We start from the raw sequence: 17,535 nt of genomic DNA on the forward strand, positions 1-17,535 counted from the left end.
TTTTTAGAAAATTAACAGTCTCGGATTATGAATTAAGATTCTATTACCAAGTGGAGTAGATCCTGAAACATGAGTAATTAAAAAAATATTTTTAAGCCAATTGAGTCCAATAAAATTCTCGTTCAATTAAGTACTAATTTTTTGCTGGATTGCATTTTGAGAAACGATAAGAAATCAATTTACAGATTACTTTAGCAAGTGTATTTATTTGTGTGACATAAAACAGATATCTCATGAGGTTACGACCTTAAACTTGATGCGGGGTTTAGAGGCATGGTGATATTGTTTACAGTTGGGAAGTGGTGTGCCTAAAAATAGCCCGTAGAGCGATCATCAATGTTCGTGGGGTAGGAAATCAGGTGAATGGAGCAGAAAAGGCGCGTTTTGTGGTATTGTGCCCCTCTGAGGGGTCTGCTACTACGCAGAGACGGGCATGGCACCAAGTGTATGGAGTAAAATCAATAATTCTGAGCCGGTCATCTGAGCCAAACTTCCCCTCATTTTGTGCACCCTCAAGATATCACGTGAATTCCTGTAGGAGTGCGTTTTGTGTGGTGACACTCTTTCAGGATATTGCACCCGTGATTTTTGCAGAAGTTCTGAATTAGTCATTCCTCTTGTGACAATTTTATTGTGTGATAAGAGAGTTTTTTTCAATTTGTGTGTAAAATATCACAAGACCGAGAATCGCACGAAGACTCGCGCCGGGATAATGCGAAAAGTGCTTATGTGTTGGCCATACAATTAAGTAGTGTCGACTCGAAAGTCAGTCAGTAGTGCTCCGGACATCAAATCAATCGTTTCATTTTTTTTCTGATGTGTGTAAGACGGAAGAAATTGTGATAATATTTTTTCCAGCTCATTCTGCCCTCGTTTTGTGTGTCTAATCGATTGAGATTTTCCTCGGAGTGGAAGCTGTCATCGGATTTCCCCTTTTTTCTGGGGCCCTCTTCAAAATTTTCCATCATACGGAGAACAATTTTCCAGCAGCATCTGAGAATTGCAGTTAGAGAGGTGCAAAATTATTCTTCTCAAGTTGCATTTTGCACTCTTGTGCTAATAAATCAATATTAAAGTGTGTCTGGGAACGTAAATTTGACTCAGTAAAGGCTCTTCTGTTCTTTGCATAGGCGAAGACGATGGAGAATCTTTGAGAAATCAACCAGCTAAAGAGTTGTATTTTGCCCAAGAGTTGCTTATCACACTAATTTTTCCCACAATTCATGCTAAAAAAAACAGCGTTAACAAGGTTCAAAATTGCAAGTGTGTGTCAAGCTTTTATCGTGGTGCTCCACAAAAGAAAAGAAAATATTGCCAGAGAGGAGAATTTTAAGAAAAAAAATAAGGCTTGAGATAAGAGTGGTTGCTGTTGAATCAAGATTGAGATTTCCATATAACATTATTTTCTAAAAACTTGGGCGAGCTTTAGTGTGACAAATTGTGCTGAAATTAGCTTTAAATAAATAGAAAAAAAATCTTCTGTGAGCAATGGAAGTGTGCTGCTTGAAGATGGCATCTAGGTGCAGGTAATTGTGCTAAGGAGGAGATTTATAACATCTCTGCACATCATGAAAATTAAATTATATCTGTTTTTAGCTACTACTGATGAATTGCTCATTATTATTCGTATCCATTTTCATCCTCAGTGTTTTCTCTCTCTTTCTGTGTCCCTTTCATGTTAGATGTATTCTGTAAAAGAAGGGTTTATTCTTAGGTGAAATCTATCCGCAATTTCACACTTATTTGGCTTCAATTCACTCTCAAAATCCTTTTAAATTTTGTAGACACTTTTACTGGAGCCAAAAACCTCATGAAAACGTGTTGCGGAAAGAATTGCTCAATACGTTTAATAGCACACACACATTGGACAGTTTTATCGTGATAATGTGTCCCCATGGAATTGAGGGGCGGATCATTAAATAGAATGTGTACACATTTAAGCATTGCTACAAAGTTAGTAAGAAAATATTCAACTTGCATTTTATGAAGATTTATTTTATTTATTATCGGAAATTTGAGATATAGGGGAAACTGGGGCGCCACCAAACACGGGGTACCACCAAACACTATTTTCTATTTCTAAACTACTTGGACTATCTCGACCATTCCTTCAGTGGACAAGCATCCCTATAGTGCCTATAAATTCCTATAGGTCTTATCCTCTGAAGTCGAATATCCGATTAAAAATTCGCAGTGTTTGGTGGTACCCCGTGTTTGGTGGTGCCCCAGTTTCCCCTAAGTTATAACACTATATTTTTCTTAGCCAAATAAGGCAAAAACTTAAAAATTCTAAAATTCATTAAACAATTATAGGCTGATACTAAGAACTAAATAGGATATTTCTGAATTAATATATTTTATTCTCTCAAATTCAAAAAAGAATTAATTTCCAAGTAATAATTCCTAAAGGAGAGTTTAATGTTGCTCTCCATTCTGAATAAAAACTTTAAGTTATAATTCTTTAAACCGATTTTTAAAGTCCAATTCGTTTGCTGTGATAAAGATTTTTAATGAAAAGTGTGAACTTTTTGGGGCCTAGTGGCTTCTATGTATTGTAAAATTTTTTTCTCGAAATCGATCGCTTTGATCGATTTCAAAGATGATGAAAACTTCTTAAAGTGTGTTGAGACCATCAAGAAAGAATGCAAAATAATAAATTTAGAATAATTTACCTAAAGTTGTCTTAAATTCTTTGAATCTTAAAGCTAGTTTAGATAATCTTTAAATCTTATTCACGTTAGTCGCGTAAAAATCAATCTAAATGCATCATTTTGACAAAAATTTCTCACAATGTGTAGATGCCATCATCTTGAATTTTTTTTAATATTCTGTGTCTTAGGATTAAAGGATTTACATAATTCAAACTTTTTAATTTTAAAAGTTAAGGGATAAATATTTTTCTTTACCTTAAGATGAATTATCATTAATGACGCTTACACATATTTTCAATTTAGTGAAATTTAAACGATTACCACTCGCCTTTTCTAACTGAAATTAGATAATTTGTCTCCTCTCGGTCAAATGAAAACTGAAATTTTAATTATTTTTTTTTAATTGGCTAGAAAGATACAATTATCTGATTACAATATTTATAAGAGTAAAACGGTTTTCAGAATAGAAGTTTAGCCCAGTTCAAGAAGCTATCAAAATCCTAAATCCCAAGCAATTTTATATAGATATTTTCTTCAGAATCTATTAGGTAAATTGCATTTAATAATCCAATCCTAAGCCAAATTTTTCAAAGAATATTGTCCAATAAGAAATTAGGCTAGTTTAAGCCATTATGGCTAAGACTTAGAGGTAGATTTTCAATCACTTAAATTAATTGAAAAGATGTACAAACGCCATAAAAATTGAAGTTCCATAAGTCTTAAATATATCGCAAGAAATTTCATTATAAAATGAAAATACCAAACTTGTTTATAAGTTGTTTTTAATATCAAACCTTATCACGTGAGTTTATAACAACACACTTTTTCAACTCATAATATTGTACATTAAAATTTATTTAGGTATAGTGATGATGATCAATAAAATACTAGAAAAAGAGTTTTTAAGTTTATGCAGGAAAAGCTGATAACGACAAGATTGATAAATGCCCATTTTCACAGCGTGTATTCACTGATGTAGGATCGAAAAAACACCTAGGGGAAAGCGCGCTCGTTTTTTCACTGTTTTATAAAATGAATTTGGCCCATTATAATATTATATTTTAATAGCTAGTCCAATGCTTAAAATTTTCTAAAAAAAGAGTTGTGGGTGAAATCCATAAGGAACATAGAGAAAAAATTGAATTTTCCGTAGCTTGAGTCGTCCGAAGGTTCCCTTACTGGCACTTTAAGAATTCGTATCATGATATTGGCACTTTTTTCGGTATCATTTGGAATATGAAATTTAAACACCAATCCTTATAGGAAAGAATAGATTAATGAAAAAGTGTTATATTACTCGCATTTTATTAGATACATTAATTAAATTTCAATATTTTGACGAAACTGCCAAAAACGAAACTGCATGATAGGGTGAATTACTAAAATTTATAAATAGGAAATAAATGCTATGATAATAAAATGTAGTTTACGAAAAAATCATATACACCTCCCCCCCAAATTTAGATATAACTCATTTTATTTTAAGTTCACTTCATGAAGTGCGCATATCCGAATTTCGCGGGGTGTAGTTTCATACGTAAGTTTTGGAGATATTATGCAAAAAGTCTGGTAAAATACTCTTAATTATACTCTGTAGCTCTAATAGACAATAAAAATTGTATATGGAAAAAGTTGTAGAGGAAACTGGAGCACCATCGAAGACGGGGTAGCACCGAACACTGATTTTTGTTTCTAAACTACAGACTATGACGATCAAAAAATGTACAAGCACCCCTATAGTATCTATTTACCGTAATTCATACAGGTCTCGTCCTCTGAAGTCTAATATCTTATTAAGGAAGCTCAGTATTCGGTGGTACCCCGTGTTGTTATTTCTGGAAAATTTTAACACTAAATACGTTAAATTTTAAATATGATTTGAGTTGAAATTGCTTTGTTGAAAATTCAGTGTGAGCAATTGCTTACGAGAAATACGACAAAATTTTGTGTTTACTTCAGTCTTATTTACAGTAGACTCTCGCAAATTCGGCTCTTTTAAGATCGGGCTACTTTATAATTCGGGCAGCGGTTGCATTTGAAAAAAGTTTGTTGTCAGTTTTCAAGTTTGATTATGATTATCAAATGAATCAAATATGCTCAAATTTGGTATAGTTTGTCTTAGTTTTGATGTGATTTTGCATCATTGAGGGATTTTCATGCAATTTACGTTATATATCAGTGTATAAACTCAATATCTATATGCACATGAATAAAAAATCGTTGCATTTCAAAAACTTTGTCGCCCGAATTTCTGTCTAATTCGGCTGACATTTCGGTCCCATATGCCCGAATTTGAGACAGTCTACTGTAGTTACAACTTTTATTTAGATATGTTAGTTTTTTAGTGCAGCCCTAATATTTAGTTCGTTTTTCATAATAATCTCCTATACAAACTGAGTCTTCTTGATGTATTTAGTATGAAGAATTATGTAAGGATTTAATGCTTTAATGGGAAATGTGAATTAGAAGGTCAAAAGTGATCTATATTTTTTATTGTTTAATTGATAATCTACCTAAGAATATACCATAAAAATCAGAAATCAATTCGAATTATTTCCAAAGATACAGAAACGAACGCAAAGCATTCGGGCGAACATCCAAAACTTTGAAGCGCGTTTAAAAAAAAACGTATTAACCAAATGAAATGAATAAAAGCTTATTCACTTCAGAATTAAACTCTCTTCTAATTCAACTTGAATGGCCTTTGAAAAAATAATTTTTAATATCTTTTACAGCATGTATCAATATTCCGTTCTAAAATATGCTTTTTTTAAAACACTTATAAAAAAATTCCTAATTGACAATTTTCTCCGATTTTTTGGTTCAACTATAAAACTGATAAAACTCATGAAAGTTGAAAATATTTTTAGATTTATTTCTATAGAGAGTGCTAGAATGAGACGCTTTAGTGAACTAAAAAAAAATCGCGAAAAGCTGCTATAAAGTTTTGACCTTCTAATTCAGGTTGTCTCCATAATTTAAGTTATTACTTATTACCTATTGATTAACCATATATTTGAGTTATTGGTCTCTTAATTATTCTTTCAAATAAACCTCTTTTCGACAAATTTGGGTTAATTTTAGAACTTATGTGCCTCATAAGAATGACATTCTTATTGAAAAGTGCCCAGAAGCACTGCAATATTAGCATAATTTATTTGAGCGAGGGAAAACACTAGTTTCCTTTGTATTCATCGTCCTCATTTTTATTCAAACATACTTAATTAGTATCTATTGCTTCGTCACATCATGCAAATATTCGTACAAATTTATAGCATTATTCTATAAATAAAATACAACATTGTTCTCAGTAGATTCTTTGAAAGCTTCTTCATTGTTATAATAGTAAAGTAATTACTTAACAATGCATGCTTATCACGTTTTTAGTAGTATTAGATAAAGCATTAAATTATTATTTTCTCTGCAAGGGTTTTTCATTTTAAAATTTATGTCATTCGTTTTGCTATATCTACCATATTGTAAAATTAATAGTATTTTAATACTTTTCACAAATTCATGACCATCTTGTCTGAATTAACTTTAATGCGATCACTCACTTTTCGTGACACATTTTCCACGCATGCCTCAGAGGAATCCCTCGCATGGAAATCACGCAGAAGTTTGGATGAAATTTTAACGACATAGATTCATAAATTCATAAGTGGATTTTCATGCTGCGAAATTCCACTCTGGTGAATTTCTCCTTGGGAAGACGTGAAATGGGCCCAAGAGACGAATGGAAGTGTTTGCTGGAAAAGGAAGTGTGTTTTGTTTAAAATTCTGCGTGAATTCTCATGGGCGCCACAGTGAATAATTGTTGGTAATTAAAGAGCGAAGAATTCGCGGGAGTCATCTTAAACAATTAATGGGATTTTAATTAGTGCAAATAATTGTTGTGATCAATTGACAAATGTCGTTTGGAGGCGTCTTAAATTTCAGGAATTTGTTCTCTATTGATATTAACTGCAAATGGTATTGTTATCTTGTAAAACAAGAATTTTATTGGTGTTTTCAATTCATTGTGAAGCGGTTTTTGATTAAACTCGCCCACTGATGGTTAGAGGAGAGGAGTAATTCTATAATTTGATTCATTTTAAGATTTTTGAAAACTCTTCAGGATTTTTTTTATTAAAATGGTTAACATGTTTAAATGCTACATGACTCACATTGAAGAAATAGGAAAGAGATGAGTGATTGAATTTGTGTTATCGTTTCAAGATCGATTTCTCTTATGGCCTCTCTACATACTAGAGAAATTTATGTCCATAGCTTTTCCTGTGTTTTGCTCTGAAGGTTGGTCACCAACGCTAAGACGGCAGTGGACGTTTGTTACTTCTCTTCCCTTTCTTATGCTATCATACTATGCTTTCAAGAGATTTAAGACTCAAAAGTAAAATAAATAAAAAAATAAATATTGAAGCAATGAAATTTCCTAAGTTTGTGTATGAAAAACTCTTCAATATGGACATAAATTTCTCAAGTGTGTAGATGCCATTAGCCAAAGAGACGAAAAACACACTCTAAAAAAATATCTTTTAAACAATTTTTTAAAAATTTTATAAAATAAGTTGATTTATATGAAAAACTAACAAGATGTTTGGCTACCTCTGTCACAATTGGGATTTTTGCATAATATTGTTATTTTCAATAAGATATCATATTACAACCGAATCCACCAAGTTATTACATCAGATTCTTGAAAAGGTTTCTTTTTAAATTTTGTTTTTATTGGAATTATCTATTATTTATTTATTATTTATTTATTTATTTCATATTTATCTCTTCCTTTCAAAATGAACTTGGAATATTTTATCCGAAATTCCTTATCAATTTGGTGGAAATATTCATGATTTTCATGCTTTAGGGTAACTGCACCAAATTCCGACATAGTTGCATACAAGCGCCAAAGTTTCAAGTTTGAAATGTTATATTTTTAATATAAATAGTATTTTTTATTCCTTCTGTGTGTGGTGTTGCTCGGAACCTTGTAGACAGTTTATCGTCTTTATTTTCTTTAAAATCATTTTTTAATAAATTTTAAAATGAATAAAAATGTAGACATAGCTTTAGTGGTCTATTTCGGGCACCTTCAATCTCATACTTCCTTGCTATTCAGGAATTTTCCCAATGTCTTTATAACATAATCTCGTTTGTCGAAGCAACATTTTTTTTTTTAAATTCATTTTTTCATTGTATAATCCCTAGAGTAAAACTAAAAATTCATGAAAATTCGAGGAACAAAAAAAAGTGGCCGGAATTGCAAGCTTGCCGAAATTTGGTGCACTTACCCTATGTTATATTTATGCGCCAGGATGTTGTTTGTAATAAATAATCAAATTGTACTTTAGAAACCATTTCCGACCGAAAAATAACAAAGGATTTTGACGAAACTTTAGTAGGATCTTCTTGTATTATTATAGGGGAAACTGGGGCACCACCAAATACGGGGTACCACCAAACACTGCGATTTTTTAATCGGATATTGGATATCAAGGGATAAGACCGATATGAATTTACAGGCACTAGGGATGTTTGTCCACTGAAGTAATGGTCGGCATAGTCCAAGTAGTTTAGAAATAAAAATTAGTGTTTGGTGCTACCCCGTGTTTTGTGGTGCCCCAGTTTCCCCTAAGTGTTAAAATCTCGGTGAATCCGCAAGAGTAGACAAATATCTTGTTACTTTTATCTATGTGGAGCAACAAGATTTTTATGAGCAATTTTTATCAGAATACTAATTTTTACAAAGGTCAAATGTAGTGAAATTATGATAAAATAGAGTTCCCTAAAGATATGTAAAGCGTGTAGACGAAAAATTTGGCCATTAAAAAATTGATCTCATATGTTAACTTCAGTGATATATTAGAAAAACAAATGTATTTTCTGAAAGATTTTTTTGGGATTCTTATAGGATTTTGGTTTTTTTTTATTCCAATGATTTCTCGCCGAATTCTCGCACTTTTTAACTCCCTTCACTTTAGACTTGACAAAATTGTATCCTTGGTATCGAGCGGTTTTTTTTCTACCTGTTGAAATTCGGCAAGTTTTCAGCTGGCTGAGCCTTCTCCCTGTGATCGGTCATCCATATTCTTCAATATTTCTCAATGAAACGAACTTTCGGGGTACGGAGCGGGTTGAGTACCTTTCTCACCAGCCTTGGATCTCGTTTGGAATCTTTTAAGACGATGATCGTTGAGTTTCTGCGACTAGTTTTTATCACTGTGTGACGCTGTTTGTCGGTCAGATGGGGAACAAACAGCCTGAGATTTGTAGGTTATCGAATCATTCCTACTTTTGATTTTATAGAACAAGCTCCAAGGTATTCCCATTTTTTTTTTGCCAACATCTCTCACGGAAAGATTGAGTTGCGTCTCGAAAAGATTTAGCACTTTCTTTTCTATCCCCTTGTTCTGAATCCCAGGTTTTCGGTCACTTCCTCCCGGCTTCAGAGCAACAGTCTTGAGTTCCTTGAACCGAATTATAATCTTTCAGACGGTAGAGCGGTATACATCCTGTACGGGAATTCTGTAACAGTATGATAATGTCATATGACAAATTTAAGCATTTTTATTGGGTAAATTCGGGAAAACTCTTCAATAATGCAGTTTATATGAATCACTCAGAGCTTCATAGATAACCTTACAATGGCAATTGATTGCTCATGGGCTTTTAATGCTGTTCAGTTTCCGAATTTTAATCACGAAAATTTGTCATATGACATTGTCATGCTGTTAGAGAATTCCCCTACTGGTAAATTTCGCTATCTGAGTATAACTCGCATTTATTATTATTAATCGTATCGGAATATGTTTTTTACAATGTAATCATGCTGCAAAGTCGTATATCCCGTGTTGGAAGAATGTGCTAAGTCCATTGTAGATCACTCAGGAGCGCCTTCCTCGCGATGTGGATGCTTCTGCCGTGCCCCTAAAGTTTTTGGGCAGAGGCGGTGCATTATGTTATGTTTTATCACAGTGAAAATGTCTTTTCCTGATATTCTGATATGCTGGCACCGGGCGGGACTCGAACTCATAACTGTGAGAGTTGAGTCAGCGATCTCATCCGCCCAAGACCCAATGGTCTTGTCTATCGCGCCGTGAGATCCTCATAACTCGCATGAGGATTCTTAAGATGTTTGTCAACTTTTAATCTTCGCATGCTTTCTTTCTTTTTGCAATTACATAGACAAAAATCAATTTTTTTCTTAACAAAAATTTCACCAAAAGAAAGCTGAATAATTTTTTTTGAAACGACAACGGAGGAAGAAAATCCAAACCCTTCTACGACTGACTTCATGTCAAGCGTTGGACAAAATTTTTCATCTACACGCTTTATACCGGCTTCAGACCTAAAGCTTAGCTATAGGGGAAGCTGGGGCACCACCAAACATGGGGTAGCACTAAACACTGCAATTTTTTAATAGGACTTTCGACTTCAGAGGACAAGACTTATGCAAATTTTTAGGCATTAAAGCTATGCTTGTTCTCCACTGAAGAAATGGTCGAGATAGTTCAAATAGTTTAGAAATAAAAATTAGTGTTTGGTGGTGCCCCAGTTTCCTCTATGGCTTAACTTCTCTAATTCTTTATCAGTCAAGATTTGTTGGGAAAATATGACTTAGTATTGAACATTATGTGCAAATGATCCGGTTAATTCTGAAAAATCAATAAAATCGGTTGCTATTTTGAAATTTGAGACTTTCGGGAACTGGGCTAAACCTCAGGTCTGAAGCCGGCATTAGTTATTAAAATAATTAAGGGATTTCTTTTATGCCGAGCAAAAAGAGCAATAGTTATGGGTGGTTCTCTGACAACGTAGTACTTGTATCTCAAATCGTTTGGTCTATAGATTATTTGAATAACATGCAAATGGGCCAAATGGTCAATCACTGAGATATTCCCTTCCTCAAATTTTTAATTAATAAAATTATCCTTAACTCAAGAAGTGGAAAAATGAAACATAAAGAATATGTTATCTCAAAATTTAGTAATACATCTTAGTCTTCCTGAACAAATAATACAAATTATGCTTTTTCCATTTCTCGAAATATCGAATGAAGGGAAAAGTTTCTAAGTTGCAATGCAGTATATCACCAGCGCAAACTTCATCATATTTCCTCCTTCTCTATCAGAGTTATTTGCAAGTCTTGTTCATTTAGTCTGTTAATGCAACTCTTGGATGATAGCGCATTGTTCTGAATTTTCCGTAATTTGCATGTGAATTGTAAGAAAATGTTGGTTCTCTCGCTCTTTACTGGGATGTATTCTGAAAATTTATAAAATGATTCCGTAGACCTCGATCTGCCCTGATGGATGGAGTTCGTTTGCCACCAGTGGGTTCATCCCAGCATGATTGTGGTTCACTGTCGCGAGTTGTGATGGTGAGGAAACGCGATCAGCGCCTGATCAACCACAAAGGACAGGGTGTAAGTATTACATGGCACATTTGGCGGTGGAATCGGCCACATGGAAGCGACATTTGGAATCGATTTCTCTGAGTGTTGCTTCCGTGACTCAAGGTCAATTTCACCCAGACGCTCTTATAATAATATTACCATCCCACGTGCTATTTCAATTGACTTCCTGATACTTCTTCAACGACAGGAAAATCAATGTGAGATCGTCACATTTGAAACCATCCAGACGTACAAAGGACACAAGCCCGACAGGACGATTGTGCTGAAGGAGACATGCGATGTGGGTGATTTATCTGAATCCATGAGGAATTCACTGAGCTCCATGAAAATCTGCCCAAGTACACCACAAACGCCAATGGCACCCAATTCTCTGGAACCACCAGCAATTACCAATGGTATTTCGGGAAATTCCACTCCGAAATCTTCACGGCAAAATAGCCCCAATCCTGGTTCCAAGTCCCCTACTAGTCGCACTATGAATCTCAGTCTACGTCACAAAACACCATCACCCACAATGAAGAGGCGTCCCGGAACTGCTGCAATTTTTACAGAATTTGAGGTAAATTGATACAAAGTCTGTCCTATAAATTTCCCCTGAAATCTTGGCAAAACTGTTGCAAATGTTTTCAGTATGTTTTCAAAAGTCTGGGTTTTGCGCCTTGGAAATTGTTTGAAAGCTCTTTTTGGATGATCACAATTCACACCAAATGGAGCAATTTATTGCGTGCATTTGGACATTATGTGAAATTAAACTTTCCCACGAGTTTAGTCAGAAATCAGAAATATATATAAATTATTATCTTTTTCAATCACGCAAATGTTAGGGGGGAGCTATTTTGAGCAATGATTTTTTAGCTGTGATTCCTTCTAATCACACCTATTGTAATCCTCGGATTTTCTCAAAGTACTCCGATCGAGATGAAATTCACAGGGTATATGTTTTGAACATCCCTGATGCTGAAAATCATGTTGTACGCAATATCTCTGGTTTGGAAAGAGATATATTCATAATTTTTTTTTAAATATATCTACTCGCGAGTACGACGATTTCTGTGCCATTAGTTTTTTGAAAACCCGGCACTCTGAAAAAGGCAGTTCTAACTTTGTATGGGATTTGCAAAAATTCAGCACTTGTCTGTAAGAATATTTTAAGAGCCGAATCAACCTAAACATGTCGTGCTTTGAATTAAGAGCAGTATTCTAGAACAGATCAACTAAGAGCTGGCGTGTCTTGAGCGAAGCCCCGTCTCACTAGAAAATTTCCAGTGGCTTCCAGTGCTGTTAAATGGCAGACAAAATAATTCATAGTGCAATTAATTCGCAAAGTAGTGATTGTTTTCGCGAGTTTTATTAATAAAATTATAGTGCAAATTGTGGGGAGAAGCCTCAACAAATAGTGAAGTGTCTTGTGGTGCAAAAACTACAGTACCGAAAAGAATTATGTGGAAATTTGGTGAATTAATGCTCGAAAAATAGGAAAATATTTTTTTTCTGAAAAATGAAATATTGTGCCTCATAAGCTCTCTCGAGTGTCTGGAGTGTTGTGAAACAGTGATTTTTTATTTTGAAAACTTATATAGTGAAAAAATTGGAAAAAATTTTTCACTATAAATTTGAAAAATAGGTTCCCGTCAAAAAAAATGAAAACATGTCGGGTATCTTACTCAGCGATTGTCGGATGGAAAAAAATCTTTCCAAATGTGAGTCTCTAATTAGATAAAAATTGATCAATTTCGCTTGGAGTTTAAAAGAAAAATAAGAGAATGTGAAAAATTTTAGATTAAAAAGTGTATACGGTGGTATTTCAATAAAAAATGTGAAATTCAATTGCTTTTTTCATTGTTATCGTACGTCAATATTGTTGCGATACAGCAGAGAAAATTTGATACTAAAATCAAAACTCGTTATGCTTTGCTTCAAGACCCGCTCAGAACTTAAAATTCGTTTAGAGACTATTTTTTCCAGCTAGGAAAATTCAAAGACTGATCGAAAATTCAAAGACTTAAAATAAATGCTTTCCTTCAAGTAAAATAGGCTTTAACTGAACACATAAATGCCCGTTCTTGTTTCAAGAGCTAAATTAAGAGCTGTTTCTACAGAGCTCTTTTCTGAGTAGGTTCTAAACCGGTTAAAAATCAAGTTTTGTTGTTTATCTAGAAATCTAAGGGCCTTGACAGACATGAGGATTAGCCGAGAGACGGCTTAGCGTAATTATGTTAGAAATAATGGTCAAACTACATTTCCATCATTTTCCACTAAGTCATCTCTCGGCTTAAATCGTAAGTGTGTCTAGGGCATAAGCATGAGATTTTGAAAATTTAATGTTTATGTTGTAGCCCAGAAAATTTAGACCAATTAAAAAAAAATAAGACATTCGTCGAACAATATTTCACTTTAAAGATTTCGATTTTATTTCGAGATATTTCACTTTAAAGATTTCAATATTAAGAAAATTTGCTAATTGCGTCAAGCGGGAAAAGAAGCGGGAGAAGTGGCGTCGGATAAGCTTTTCCATATAGCACTCTCACTCTTTCTCTCTCTCACTACATAGTGAGTCTATATTCGAAGATTTGTAAGGTGACATATACCATTCGCGGTCCGCTATTTTTTCGCGGGGTGCGTATTTTTTCGCGGATTTTTGTGGGGCGCGAATGTTTTCGCGGATTTTTGCGGGGCGCGAATGTTTTCGCGGATTTTCTCGGGGCGCGTATTTTCTCGCGGATTTTCGCGGGCCGCGAATGTTTTCGCGGATTTTCTCAGGGCGTGTATTTTTTCGCGGGTTGCGTATTTTAGGTGAGATTCCTAACAATCTCACTTACTATTTTCACGGATTTTCCCTGGGTGCGTATTTTTCGTGGGTAATGAATAACTTCGCGGATTCTTACGGGTCGCTGACAGAGGCTTTAAACGGATGCAAAGTTGAGGTCTCTATCTCATAGTTTCTGAGATAATCGACTTTAAAGTTTTTTAAACACTTTTATGCATTTTTTATCCAATTTTTTCATTTTCAAATGAAATTGTGCATACACAAAAAAAATATTTTGTAAAAATGTTCGTAAATGTTTGTGAATTCCTATGGGGGAGTTACGAAATGCTCGTGAATCGTATAACCCACAAACAAGTTCGTAAAAGTTTGTACTTTTTTCACAACATTGTTCGTAACATGATCACTTGACGAGCATTTTTTGTACTTTTACAGACATTTACAGTAGACTCTCACTCAATCGGCTCTTTTTCAATCGGGCGACAAATTTTGTTCACTATTTTTACGTTTAATTATGAAGCTAATTCGCTCAAATTCGCTGTAGTTCTTCCTATTTTATCGTGATTCTTTATAATTGAGCACTTTTTGTGGAATTTACAAAGGCTTTGACGCTCAATTCTATCGCTAAACCGGATGACATTTCGCCCCATATTCCCGATTGAGAGAGAAACTACTGTATTCGTAAATGTTCGTAAAAACACAAAAAATGTTCGTAAAATTTTGCCATTTGTTTGTAAATTTAAGTTTAGCTGACGAATATTTAACGAACATTTACGAACAAATGTTTGTAAAAGTATATAAAATGCTCGTCAAGTGATCATGTTACGTTACGGATAATGTTTGTGAAAAAAGTACAAACTTTTACGAACTTGTTTGTGGGTTATACGATTCACGAACATTTCGTAACTCCCCCATAGGAATTCACAAACATTTACGAACATTTTTACAAAATATATTTTCTGTGTATATCAAGCCTGAAAGTAGCTCTAAATGAATGTAAAGTTTGGGGCCTCTATGTATCATAGTTTCCGAGATAGTTGATTTTAAAGATTTTCAGACACTTTTATGCATTTCTCATCCAATTTTTTTCATTAATAACGATAATATGCTTCATACACTTTAAGAATTATTAAACGCAATTTGCCTTATTTATGTATATCGTTCGGGTTTGCCACAATCCAAATTTGCAATGAAGGAATCGCACCTCTATAAGCTGATCTAGGCTTATCACTGGCTTTTGGTGATGTTGATTGAAGGAATTTTTCTGTGATTTTTGTTCCAGGTGGAATGTCTGAAGGCTCACAATGATTTCCGTGTACGACACTGTGTACCACCGTTGAGGCTGAACAAGAAACTCTGCCGGCATGCCGAAGAGTGGGCAAAGATAATTGCGGCCCGGGGAACTCCTGTGCACAGAAACAATTCACCTTATGGAGAAAATATTTTCTGTGCTTGGTCCTCAGGGGGTGGTGGGGGTGTAAGTGTGTCTGGGAGGGATCCAGTGGAGAATTGGTATGCCGAAGTGTCCAATCATGCTTTCCATCGGGAGCCCAGTACGCTCAAAACGGGTCACTTTACGCAGGTTGTGTGGTTGGATAGTCGGGATTTGGGTGTTGGACAGGCTCGTAATCGGTCAGGGCAGGTTTTTGTGGTGGCCAATTATGATCCACCTGGCAATTTTATCGGGAGTTTTACCGAAAATGTGCCCCCAGTGGGTGGTTTCAGACGTATACGTGAGATTGAGAGTGAGAAGAGTTCTCCTACAGTTCACTTTGAGGACACAATTGATCTCCGGGAGTTTTCAGATGCAATTTTGCATCATCACAATGAATTGAGGCGGAAACATGGGGCTTCAGAGTTGATAATTTCGCCAGAAGTGACTCTAGTGGCACAGGAATGGGCTGAGATCCTTGCAGCTCAGGATAGATTTGCTCATAGACCCAATTCGTCCTATGGTGAGAATATTTACTGCCTTTGGACGTCAGAGAGCAATGCAAGGGCAAAACCTAGGGATGTTTGTCGTTCGTGGTACGAAGAGGGTAAGGGTTATACGTATGGTGTAGAACCCAAAGGTATACTCAGGGCAGGGCACTTCACCCAACTCATCTGGCGATCGTCTAGGTATTTGGGAGTGGGAATGGCTAGGACACAAAAGGGTAAAGTGATCGTGGTGTGCAATTATCATCCACGTGGGAATATTGGTGGCCAATTTATTGGGAATGTACTCCGTCCCAAGAATACATAAACCTTTTAAAGCTTATAGGACGCAAATTTTTTTCTACACTTTTTGAACACCTCTTACGGCGTTATCACACTTGCACATTAAAATTTTAATGTGATTCACATTAATTGTCGCTTGTGAGCGTCTAAATATGTTATTTGTGTCTTTGAGTCACTTAATATTTGGGGTTTTTCTATTTATTGATAAAGAAGTGGACTTGGCCTGCAAAAATAAGTTTAAATTTATTTAAAGCATAAATATTTTTCCACATTAAAAAATTAAAGAGAAAATCGCATTAATTTTTCGCATTAATGCTATAAATCAATTTATATCAAATTTTGCGGGTCAAGTCTACCTTTTTATTAACAAATAGATCAAATTTTGAATATAAAATGATTCAAATACACAAATTACACATTTGGACTCTCACCATTGACAATTAATGTGAATCACATTAAAATTTTAATGTACAAGTGTTAAACGCCGTTAGAATGCAACACTTAGTCACAGGAACTATTCTAATGGAGAGGATGAGAAAGTTGTAGTAAAATTTAAGAAGAAAAAAGCGCACAAAAGCTGCGCTTATTGTATTTTTAGCACTTATTTTCGCGCCAAATTTTCACACAAACTATAAAAGAGAATTTATTAAAAAAATACGATAATGATAACTTTATAATTTTAATAAAATTCCAGAGAAGGATTGGAAGATGATAATGGTTTCTTGTCGTAATTTGTAAGAGGTTTGGAAAGAAATATCGTAGAGTTTTCTTGTAACTTTGGGATTATTAATATTTATTGTGCCAATTTATGATTGATTTCAGAACAAAAAAATTCAATCAATTTTTTCTTAGTGTCATAAAAAAAAATATTAGAAAAATTTCTTTAATGGAATTTCACGCTAAAATAGTCAAAAAGAATATAAAGCTAAATGCATTATAGCTTGTTGAAGATAACAATGAATGAACTCAGAGGACTGAAATCTTGGGACTGACCGTAGTTAGATATTTTGTAAGAGAGTGCTAATAATGTATCCAAAGAGAAGATATGTATTTCAATAAAATTTAGCCGCATTTTTTTCTTGTTAATAATTAATATATTTATCTAATATTTAGAAGATTAACATAACTTTTAACTTTAGCTCATTACTATATATATAATTCCTTTTCACCTCATTTTTTCTTCTAATGATATAAATAAAGGATATTTAGTAAATATTTTTGTTTGTATTTACATCGGATTCTTGCTCCATTTATTACGTCAATTTAATTAGTAATGTTTCTAATTTTATTTTTCATGTATTCCAAATGATTTTTTTTGGTATTTTTATTTGTTATTTTTTTATTTTATGATTTTTTTTGAGAAAGACATACATTGTTTCAAATACAATGTCTTTTGTGAACAATGTCATCTAAGGCCTTTAACGAATATTTTGACAAACATTGTGAAATGTATTTATAACATTTATATAATATTCTCAATTTTATTG

At 34.1% G+C, this 17,535-nt stretch overlaps 1 protein-coding gene across 5 annotated transcripts in view; it reads left to right on the forward strand.

Annotated features, from left to right (window-relative positions):
* Positions 1 to 17,261, forward strand: part of LOC129801424 (uncharacterized) — a 25,327-nt gene extending 8,066 nt beyond the window's left edge. The window contains exons 1-4 of one of the 5 annotated variants that reach the window (XM_055846439.1): positions 488 to 1,526; positions 10,941 to 11,073; positions 11,252 to 11,623; positions 15,111 to 17,261. In XM_055846439.1, coding sequence (XP_055702414.1) covers positions 1,489 to 1,526; positions 10,941 to 11,073; positions 11,252 to 11,623; positions 15,111 to 16,073 — 1,506 coding nt within the window. In that variant the 5' untranslated portion in view covers positions 488 to 1,488 and the 3' untranslated portion in view covers positions 16,074 to 17,261. Of the gene's footprint in view, positions 1 to 487; positions 1,527 to 10,554; positions 10,882 to 10,940; positions 11,074 to 11,251; positions 11,624 to 15,110 lie in introns of those variants that run through there. The other 4 variants (XM_055846440.1, XM_055846441.1, XM_055846442.1 and 1 more) reach the window with 4 other exon arrangements.
* Positions 17,262 to 17,535: the final 274 nt, after the last annotated feature.

This window comes from Phlebotomus papatasi, chromosome 2 (genome assembly GCF_024763615.1).
Source record: "Phlebotomus papatasi isolate M1 chromosome 2, Ppap_2.1, whole genome shotgun sequence".
Taxonomy (NCBI): domain Eukaryota; kingdom Metazoa; phylum Arthropoda; class Insecta; order Diptera; family Psychodidae; genus Phlebotomus; species Phlebotomus papatasi.